The 10,999-nt window shown below is 38.4% G+C and overlaps 1 protein-coding gene across 7 annotated transcripts; it reads left to right on the top strand.

The window, feature by feature from the left end:
• The first annotated feature begins 3,770 nt into the window (after positions 1-3,770).
• On the top strand, positions 3,771-10,451 carry LOC105168651 (splicing factor PWI domain-containing protein / RNA recognition motif (RRM)-containing protein). 7 transcript variants are annotated; one of them, XM_088883436.1, is made up of 9 exons: positions 4,351-4,383; positions 4,855-4,941; positions 5,210-5,252; positions 5,758-6,002; positions 6,134-6,283; positions 6,710-7,148; positions 7,251-7,922; positions 8,002-8,549; positions 9,920-10,451. In XM_088883436.1, exons 3-9 carry the CDS (start codon positions 5,213-5,215, stop codon positions 10,169-10,171), a joined length of 2,346 nt encoding a protein of 781 aa, XP_088739562.1. In that variant the 5' UTR covers positions 4,351-4,383; positions 4,855-4,941; positions 5,210-5,212; the 3' UTR covers positions 10,172-10,451. The 7 variants fall into 7 exon arrangements, with proteins under 7 accessions (XP_088739557.1, XP_088739558.1, XP_088739560.1 ...); XM_088883434.1 differs by lacking the exon at positions 4,855-4,941 and having other exon boundaries at positions 4,175-4,383; XM_088883433.1 differs by lacking the exon at positions 4,855-4,941 and having other exon boundaries at positions 4,175-4,383; positions 5,207-5,252.
• The last annotated feature ends 548 nt before the right edge of the window (positions 10,452-10,999 follow it).

Here is a 10,999-nt window from a genome sequence, read left to right as displayed (position 1 = left end):
GTTTCCTGGGGCTTGAATTAATGAAATTAAGCTCACATGTTGGGGCTCCGATTGTGACTTGATCCCATTAGCAAAGTCTAAGTTGGATTGGGTTTGAATTACTTATTGCATTCTCTTCAACTTTTCTCTTGTCATTGGCCCACTTCCAATGGTTAAATCTTGGTCCATTGGATCTTGAATTTTTTTTGCTTGTTGGACGCCCTTGGTGTTCCTATCAGACATCGTGTTGAGATCTGGGTGGGCGACGACAGGCAGTGAGTGTCTGCGGAGAGGTGAGGCGACCTGGAGAGGCACCAACGAACAGGCAGAGGCAATAGGGAGGCGGGGAAGGAAACTTGGGGAAGACGATGTAGTTGCAATTTTTCAATTTTATTTTTTTTAAATTTGTTTATTTATTTTATTTGTTGCTTTTTTTAGTTTAAATATAATTATATTAAACATTAAAATTTATATACTTAATTTATATAAATAATACAATTTCAAAATATATTCAACACAAAATTAAACTAAATAATAATATTTGGAAACAAAGTTATGCATTTTCACTTTAAAATTTGATATTTTTATGTGTATAATAATTTAGTATGATGTAGTAATAATTTTACATATCAATATTGATGAATATTAATTGTTTAGTAAAACATGAAAGAAAGTAAAGAATTAATCCAAAAAAAGGAAAGAGGGGATAATCGTATAGGATAGGAGGTGATTTTGTCCGTTCAAAAAGGTTAAAGGCTGAAAATATGTCAAAATCTCATACCACTCTCATTTCTAATGCGTGTAGACAACTCTCCATTTTTTAACGAAGAGGATTCCTTTTGCAGGGTTTATAATTATAGGGGGTATTTTTTAACTATTTAATTAACACAAGTAACTTTTTAGCAATTTTCCTATAACACAAGGGCATTTGCAATTTTCCCTATTTTTTTAATTCCTAAACGCAAAAAGTCGGAGCTTGTCACCCACTTTTGCTGCGATGCGGTAATGAAAATTGCTATAAAGTGTACTGCTAACCGATTGAAACCTTGCTTGATAAAATCATCTCGCCCATCCAGTTTGCATTTATCCCTCGTAGATTCATCATTGATAATGTTTCGATTGCCTTTGAGATTAATAACTTTTTTAAGAATAAAGATTGGGGCAAGATGGGATACATAGCTCTCAAATTGGATGTAAGCAAGCCGCATAACAAAGTCGAGTAAAGTTTCCTCTAGAAGGTACTTTTCAAACTAGGTTTCCACGAACATTTTATGCAATTTGTTCTTCTTTGTGTTTATTTTGTTTTGTACTCGATTATTTTCAATGGTAGGAAAATTGGTAATATCATTCCAAAAAAGGTCTCGTCAAGGAGATCCGCTGTCGCTGTACTTATTCTTGTTGTGCACAGAGGCACTTAGTTCGTTGATCTACAGAGCAGAATTATCCGCACAACTGGAGGGTATTTGTATTTTTCGTGGATCCCCTAGCATCTCCTATTTATTTTTCTAGAGATGGTACCCTTTTATGTAGTCAAGCGTCTCCCATTTGCCCGTCAGGTTTGAGGGAATTCACCAATCAGCTCGAATATTACCCTTAGCAAGATTGTGTCCGTTCTCCCGTGGATGCAATCTATTTCATCGCAGTTTGATGCTAAGAACTTTGGCATCTTTCTATACTTGTGTTGGTATGTTTGGTGGTGTAGAAATCACAAGTTGATGGAAGGCGAGTGTCTAGCCCCTATTCAGGTGCCATGTTTTGCTTGCCACTACCTGGACTCCTTCATCATGTAGAACTCTGCTTCAGGAGCCCAGGATACCTCTCAGATTCCGTCACACTAGCAAGCCTTCCCCCTAACTTCATTAAAATCAACTTTGATGATGCTACATTTAATAAAGGTGAAGAGGTGGGAGTTAGAGTGGTTGCGAGGGATGTTTGGGACAACTATGCAGCAAGGTTATCTCGCGGATGACTAGACTTAGAGGTGGGGAATTGCTGAAACCTTGGCGGTGAAGGAGACCGTCCAACTGGACCAGAACAAAGGCTGGTTATTGGTTCTTATTAATGGTGACTACTCTACCCTGAGTTGGTCAAGGTTATTTCGGATATATGTAGCTTAATTTCTAGTTTTCTTTCATGTCATTTTAGTTTGGTTAAGTGCTTTGGCAATTTATGGCTCGCTGCTTTGCCAAACTACGTATGACTTTGTTGAGGGTGATCATCTTATCTCCCCAACAACTATTGCTCTTGTAATTTTGGATGTCATCTCGTAACGAAAGTTTCATCTTTCCTCCTCCTCCAAAAAAAAAAAGAAAAAGAAAAATTTATTCTATTTTTGCCAATTTAACTACAATCATCATAACTATAAGATAATGGGTCTGGACCCCACCAACGTGTGAAATGTTATTCTATTTTTTCAGTAGGTGCTAATTAGATATAGTTATTGATATTGATAATTAGTATTTAATTAATATAATTACCGCTAGTTGTTATATATAATATTAAATTAATGATTGTAATCGATTTACGCAAAAAAAAATAGTTAATGGTTTTTATTTTTTTAAAAAAATTATATTTTACCCTGTATTTGCACAAGAAAATTATTTTTTTTCATCCTTTAACTTTACCCCCTATTAGTTTTAGTCCTATAAGTGTGCCTTTTGTTTATTTAGTCCTCTAAGTTACAAAAATAATGATAAATAATCCGAATTAGAATTTTCTATATAATTTTCTAACGAGATTTTGAGAATCAGCCGAAAATTGTCACGTGACAGGCAATTTGTTGAATTTTCAGCAATTTAGACACATGTACAACCATGTGTAATGACACATGGCCATTCAAGCTGATTGGGCATTATTTAAATACCAAAATTTTTTAAAAAAAATTATTATTTAAATTTAAAAATTACATTAAAATTATAATATAAAAGTTAAATATATTTTAATTATATTATTTGCTACATATAAATAATATTAACTATATTTATAAATTAAAAAATAAATAAACTTTCTTTTAGCTTTTTTTAAAAAAATAAATTTCTTTTAAAAACTTAATTTTTCTTAGTTTTTTAGTTATTTTAATTATTTTAATTAATATTTTATTTTATTTTTTGAATTTGCGGCTATGGCATAGATCGTCGTCGCAGCTACAGAGGTCGTGCCCTCCTCACCTTTGGGCAACAACAGCAGAGGGCGACGGAAGGGTGACACTCTTGCCCCTCAATGCGTGAATTCCGGAGGATTACGGAAGGACAACGGAAACGGGGGCGAGGGTAGGGGCAGGGGAGGGGGGAGGAAGGGTGAGAAGTTATTTTTTTTTTTACCATAATAACAATAATAATACAATTCTAATATATTATAATTATATATAATATAATTTAAAATTTATTAATTTTTATTCCCTTTAAAACATATCCAATATGTCTTCCAACTCATATTCAAAGCCACATAGAATTAAAATCCTAAAAATTGTCCAACTCTTTTCGCTCTAAAATTAAAATTTCGATGATCGAAGAACTATTTTTTATTATTTTTATAATTTACATAGCTAAATAAACAAAAAAAAAAATTAGGACTAAAATTAAAGTATGAAAAAAATATTTTTTCCTATCCGCATATTGTAATAGTTGTGATTCTCTACATGTGGTACAGTAGGACTTTTCCCCAATATCAACACGTAAAAATCACATGGTCGTAAGTACTTTGTTTTCGGCTACCAATCAGCTCATACCATGCCAGCATTAGCCAATGACGTTAGCTATCAAATGTAAATGTTCTACTATGTTTACCGCCGCAGAGGATTCCGCCTGACAAAATCCGCGTAAACTTTTTTCACCCCTCTCAATTTAGGGCTCAAATCCAAAACTCTAACCCCAAAGAAAGATAAAACCCCGCGGTGGAAAGACAGAGCTTGTCATCTAGCAATGGCGGATTCGACCCCCGCGCCGGAAACAACTGCCGCTGCCGACCCCAACCCTGTTTCCCACCAACCCGAAGCTGATGCCCGACCCCTACATCCGGATCCATCTTCCGCAACACTCCCCCAATTTCCCAACCCTAACCCCAGTGGGCCTCCGCCGCCGTCAGTTTTAACTCCTCCTCAGCCCCCGATCCAACCTTCCTTCCGCCCAGCCGCGCCGCCGGCTTCTGTCCCTCCCGGGGTTGGCACTCCGCAATTCGCCCCTGTCACGTATCAAGCACCTGGGGTCCCGCCACCGGGAGTGGTAATGGGTTCGGCTCCCGCAGTTGGGAGTGGCCCGCCGCCACAGGTTCCGGTGGGCTCGGTGCACCCGGTGATGCCGCCGCCGTATGCTGTGCCGGGTCAGCCTATGAGATATGCGCCACCGATGCCAAATGGTTATCCGGCTATGCCTCAGCCTCTTCCCCAAGGTGCCATGCCTCCTCCGGGTGGGTTTCTCTATCTATTTCTGATCAGTGCCGTCAATATTTAACCTAAGTGTGTCTATCTCCTTGTAGGAATGCATTTTCATGTTTTAGTGGTTTAAGGTTTTTGATGGTATAACATTAATTCAAAATCAAAACTAGGGTACGAGGTGAATGTTTAAGTCTTAGTAATTACTCTTAAGTCTTCGAAACCACGGAGATTAAGTTTTACTGAATTTTGTTCCGAGTTCATATGATTTTGTAGGCAGACTTGTGAAAATTTTGTATAGGATGAGGAATATAGACTGCATTTACATATCTTGTTACTGTCGATCATTCTCGTGAAAATGTGAACTGGATTTGCTGAGCTTCATACAAGGTTGTATGTTGGGATCTGTGAGTACAAAGGGAAAATTGAGTGTGGCAGAAGAGGGTAGGGTGGGGATATCTGTTGGTTGGATTAGGGGTATCGATGACAGGATGTTTTCTCTACAGTGCACTCATGATTGATTACGATGGGAAAGGTGGAAGGCTTCATTAGAGACTACTGAGTACCCCTCACACTTCAAATCCTTTTTGTTGGTATGCACATAATTTATTTGCTTGGTTTCTTTGATTTCCATTGCAAATGCACTAATACAAGAAATATACTAGTAATAGAGTGTAATGCATAAGAAATAATGGAATGAAAAGGGCTTCTAAAAAACCATGCCATAGGCTGCAAGTATGATTTCGCCACTTTGAATCTGAATCATTTCTAGCTCTGCTGTTTCATAACTAGGCTATTATTGTAGCAATAAGAATGCCTAGCCCTTTTACGGGATTTTGATTTTTGAATTGCCGGCAGCAGACTATGCTAACAGTTGAGTGCAGCTATGCCTCTGTCATTCAAGGTATCTCAATCTTCTCAATCATGCAATTTGGATTTAGTTTCTTTGCATATATCCTGATCCCTATGAGATTTTTTATGGTTGACGTAAATAAGGTTCTAAACTATTAAATTGTAGTTTTATGTCTGCAACTGTGTTGGTGTGGGTGAGAATTGGAATTCTCATTTCACTGCTCAAATTAAATCTTCGTCTTTGGTGCCTGGAATTAGATAGTTTTGACATGCCTTCTGTTTTGCAAGTGGATGCATAAGGTATGTCCTATTCACGCATTCCTGATTCATGAATGGCAATGTTATTTCCTTGATGTTCCTTCAGGTTATAAGTTCAGCTGGTGAGTGTTGTCATGCCTTTGCTGCAATCTCTTATTGCTTGTGATATTTTTGGTAACCACAGTTGATTTATCTTGTTGGATCTTTTATGCTTATTTCCAGCTGTAGCTAGGGTTGATATATAAGTTTCTCAGCATACTCTGACAATTTGCATAGATTTTTTTGGCCCCTTTATTCAGGAGTTCCTCGTTATCCTTCTCCTTATGCACCAATGATCCGGCCAGCTTTTCCTCCACGACCATTGGTTGGTGTTATGCCCCCATTGGCGCGCCCTCCGCTTGTTGGAGTTCGTCCTCCGATCATTCCTCCTGTTGTTAGGCCGCCTTCTACCCCAACTGTTACATCAGCAGAGCCACAGACAACTGTCTACGTCGGAAAGATATCATCAACTGTGGAAAATGATTTCATGCTGTCTCTCCTGCAAGTATGCTACTTGTTTCCTGTATTTTCTTGAGTTTCTTCTATTTTTTCTCTCATTTCCTGTGCTTCTTTGGTGGGTCGTCTTTAGCTTGATTATGATAAGCTTACATTTACTATCTTCAACAATTTCTGAAGCTCTGCGGCCCTGTAAAGAGTTGGAAACGTCCTCAAGATCCCACTGGCACTTTAAAAGGTTTTGGGTTCTGTGAATTTGAGTCTGCTGAAGGAGTTCTTCGTGCCCTGCGATTGCTTAATAAGCTTAGTGTTGATGGACAAGAGTTGATGGTATGGTTGCATTCTCTACTATGGCTGTGCATACATGTTCCTGTTATTATTTATTGCAGATTGGCTTTTAGCCTCTTCACTGCAAGATGCCTGTTAATTATATTATGCTAGAAATTTTGTTCAGTGTTGGATGCTTATAGTACTAGATGAACTCTTCCGCTTGATATCTGACCACAAATTAGACCTTATTTCTGAGTTTGACATATTCTTATTACATCTCTACATAGTTCAATTTTCATTTCAATTACATCTATGTCTTGATCTTGCCGTGGTTCGATATCTTTGGCTGTCTTCTGCCTTTGTTTAGCGTGAGCCGATTTTTCTCCTCTAGTTACTTTTCTATATACTAATCCTTTTCCCTCAACCCCTGGAAATTCTTTTGTACTATCTTTTGGCTGATTTCTAGTGGACTTGATGAACCTGCAGTTAAATGTTAATCAAACAACTCGAGAATATCTAGAACGTTATGTAGAGAAAAAATGTGAAAGTTCAACGAAAACTAAAGAATCAGAGACTGAAAGTGGTGAAAAAGAGGAAGCAAGTGCATCAGGTGCTGATGCTAATGAGACAACAAGGTCCTCTGAAGAACCTTTGAAGCCTGCCTCAGATGAACAGAAAAAGGATGACAATGAAATGAATAAAGAAACTCCTGACGCTGCCAATTTTGGGCTGGTAACTGATGAAGACAGGAAAGCAGATAGTGAGGCTCTTGAGAAGCTCACAGGCATGATAGAGGAGAGGTTGAAGAGCAAACCACTACCACCTCCACCCCCACAAAGAGCTGTTGATGGTGCTGCCAACTCAAACGCAGAACAGCCTTCTTGGTCAAGGGATAGGGAATCAGAAGAAGATGTAGCAAAGAATGGTGAGTGTTTCTATCAGACATATTGTCCCACTGCAACCCTTTTATTCCAGTCTACCATGGTTCTCCTGTACACTAATGACATGCTTCAACTTCATCTTGCAGATTCAGAAGACAAAAATGAAGATCAGAAGACTGCTGAAAGTAAGCCTTCAAGTGAACATGATAAGAATGAAACAGGTTCACCTGATAGGAGCAGAAGGCGTGATAGGAGCAGAGACCGAGACCGTGATCGTGAAATGAGACGAGATAAGGAGAGGGAACTAGAACGATACGAGAGAGAACGGGAGCAAGAACGAGCTAAGAGGGAGAAGGAGAGAGAATATAGGAGTCGGGAAGATGAACGCAGGTTCAAGGCACGTGAAAAAGAGTGGGAGACTAGGGAAAGAGAGAGAGAGCATTGGCGGAAGAGGGAGCGGGAAAGAGAGAAAGAGAGGGCTCAGGAAAGGAAGTGGGAAATTATGGACCAAGAGCGTGATGGTGATGATGGGTATGGAAAGAAGAGGAAATACAAGACTAGTGATGAAGAGAGGAAAAGGAGGCAAAGGGAGAAGGAAGAGGACCTTGCCGACAGATTGAGAGAGGAAGAAGAGATTGCAGAAGCTAAAATGAAGGCCGAGGAAGAACAGAAGAAACAGCTTGAGGCACTGAAGACTCTAATTAATCAACCAGCTAATGGACATGAGACAGCTATTTTGCCAAATGAAAACAATGATGAAAACCACGATGAGGCTGATCAGGCATTTGCTCACAAACCAAGTCATGGGACTTCTGAAGGTTAATTGTCCTGCTTGATATATCATCTTGTTTCAGTTTAGGCTCTTGATTTTTCGTCTTATATTACTTTTGCCACTAGCAGGTGAAGGGTTCTTACAGAATGGCACCAGTGATGAATTTGTTATATCATCTAATTCGGCGTCAGATGCAAGGCAAACTAGCAGTTTGCCCACTAGAAAGTTGGGATTTGGTCTTTCGGGGTCTGGAAAACGAGCTGCTGTTCCGTCTGTTTTCAACGAGGATGAGGATGAGGATGCACATAAGGAAAAGAAGATGAGACCTCTGGTTCCAATTGATTACTCAACTGAGGAACAGCAGGCAGTTCAACCTTCCATGTCTGAAGGCCCATCTGCCAATATGGCTGCAGCAGCAGAATTTGCTAAGCGTATTTCAACTTTGAATCCTAAAGAAGAGAAGCCTGACGTAGAAAAAGAAAAAAGTAGGCGTTCTCATGAGAGATCTAGCCAGCGAGATCGAGATAGACATGAAGAAGGGATTAGTAACCGTGAAGAAAGCAGAAGACCAGAAAACCAGAAGCTTTTGGATGCTAAACAGTTGATTGACACGATTCCAAAGACCAAAGATGAATTGTTTTCGTATGAGATAAATTGGGTGATCTACGATCAGGTGACTAACATCTCTCGACAAGATTTCTTGTCTATTTAGTTATATTTGTTGTGTGAAAAAGATCATCTTCTAGTATCTTTATGCTGTGTTATGAAAGATCAGAAATGTCTGAAAAGTCGGTCTATCTTCTTTTTGCTTGCTGAACATCTCTCCTTGACTTAGCAATGAAATAAAGTTAACTTTTGGTTTGTTCAATAAATAATTTAAGTTGGGGATAATTACATTTACACTCCATAACCTATGATCTATTTACACAAACCATCCTTATTTTTTGCATAATTACAGAAACAATCCCTGACAACAAAAAAATAGGGGTAGTTTGTGTAATGATGCTAACATTTTTACAGGGTGTGTAAGTTTTCAAAAAAGTAAGGGGTGCTTTGTGTAAGTGATAATGATATTTTGGTGGGTGTATGTGTAATTATCTAAAAGATAGAGGTGGTTTGTGTAAGCAGGCCATAGATCTATGGGTGTAAATGTAATTATCCCTTTAAATTAATTAGTATCGCCCAACACAAATAACTGTAATATGTAATTGTTGGAAACTTGGAAAACCATGATTTTTGTGACTAATATGTAATTGTTATTGTCACTATTGTTGTCGTTCTTGTTATTATGTTTATGTTCGCCTTTAGCTCAGGGTAGATAGTTGTTGCTGGGGTTCGCTTGTTCACATTTGGATCATGGCACTAGGCTTAGTATGTGGTTGACTTAGCAGATGATATGACAGAAAAGACAGTATTAAAATAGAGAAGCGTGCACTTCCTTGGCTTTTACTTCTTTTGTGTTATAGAAAATTGTAACCATGCCTTTGTAACATGAATATTGGTCTTAGCATGGGCTATATGAGAATTAAGTAGTAGTTACTACCGTTATGCCAACATACATAGCTGCCATTTGGTGATGTAAAGTAATATTGAGCTTCTATTGGATCATTTAGTCTCTCCGTTACAATGTGCAGGTTAGTATTAATTACTATTTACGATTGTAATGTAACATAACTAAGTGCAATTTTACAAAGTAATATTGAAGTTCATCTTGCATCATGTGCCATGAAGCTCTGTCTAACTGGGACTCTCAGAAGCATTTTCAAAATTGCGCTGCCAACATTGTGTTTGTAAATTCTAGGTGATGCTATTTTGTACATGAAGGTACATTGGATTTTTGAGAATGTTTGGGATTGAGTATTCTGAGAAAACCTTTTTCATTGCAAGAATGAATAAGCTTTTGTGTCTCACCATCCACCTGCAGTAACAAAAATTTCCACCACCCTTTATCTCATTTTATTATGATATAATTAGGGGTGGCCTGCACAACTCTCTTTGCTGCAGTCTCTATTTCAACGGACACTTATATTTTCTACTTTGCAGAATGCTCTGCATGAGAGAATGAGACCATGGATATCCAAGAAGATTACGGACTTCTTGGGAGAGGAGGAGGATACACTTGTAGACTACATTGTTTCTAGCACTCAAGAGCATGTTGATGCAGGTGAGATGCTTGAAAGGCTCCAAACTATATTGGATGATGAAGCTGAGATGTTTGTGCTGAAGATGTGGAGAATGCTCATCTTTGAGATCAAGAAAGTAGAGACTGGCCTAGCCCCTAGGTTAAGGGCCTAAACAAAATAAATAAATCTTGTATCCATGGAGATTTTCTTTTTCAAAATAACTTGGACAGCATTTATTTATCTTTGGGTTAGGATACGGCATCAGTTGCAATCACGCATAATTTTGCTACATTTAGCCGATAAGTTTAGGTGCAGTTTCAAAGCCGTGTGTAGAGTCATGTTGTAATCTTTTCGTATGTTGTGTAAGAACGAAGGAGGAATTTATTTTCAGGGAAAGTTGCAACACATTCTTGAAGGGTGGGAAAATTGATAGCCCTTTATATTGGTTTTTACTTCCAGACTTCCAGAACTTTTAATACTATGGATGTGTATGTGGTTTTCTTCTTGTTCTCATCCTGTTCTTTGGGACATTATCGAAATGTTTCAGGCAGTAACTACTGGTTCCATAGCTTTCAATCTCTTGAATTCAGAAACCGAGAATTTGCCCTTCAGAGGTTACGACTCATGACCTTCAAAAAATAGTATCGATTCATGGACATTGGATTTTTGCATGCAAAGTTAAAGGGGTTTTCACGAAACATTTCAGAAATTATTTCTAAACTTACGTATAGCAACGAGTCCGAGTAAATTAGGACTGCAGGTTTGAGTCCAATTTCTTGGAGCTGCCCGGCTGTCACTAGCTTCACTTTAGTCGAGAGGTATGCGTCAGCAGGATTTGAAATTGTGGGTGAGATGCATGACAACAAATTTGCTAGTTGGAGTTGGACACGAAAACAATCAAGCGGGTGTGTGTCGAGAGTCTCGGCAAATATGAACAATTTGAATAGACTTATATATACACAAGGCCATACAGGGAGGCGTTCACATGTCGCACTATCTC

Source organism: Sesamum indicum, linkage group LG8 (genome assembly GCF_026168435.1).
Source record: "Sesamum indicum cultivar Baizhima isolate 11 linkage group LG8, ASM2616843v1, whole genome shotgun sequence".
Taxonomy (NCBI): domain Eukaryota; kingdom Viridiplantae; phylum Streptophyta; class Magnoliopsida; order Lamiales; family Pedaliaceae; genus Sesamum; species Sesamum indicum.
This window is presented reverse-complemented; position numbering and strand designations above follow the sequence as displayed.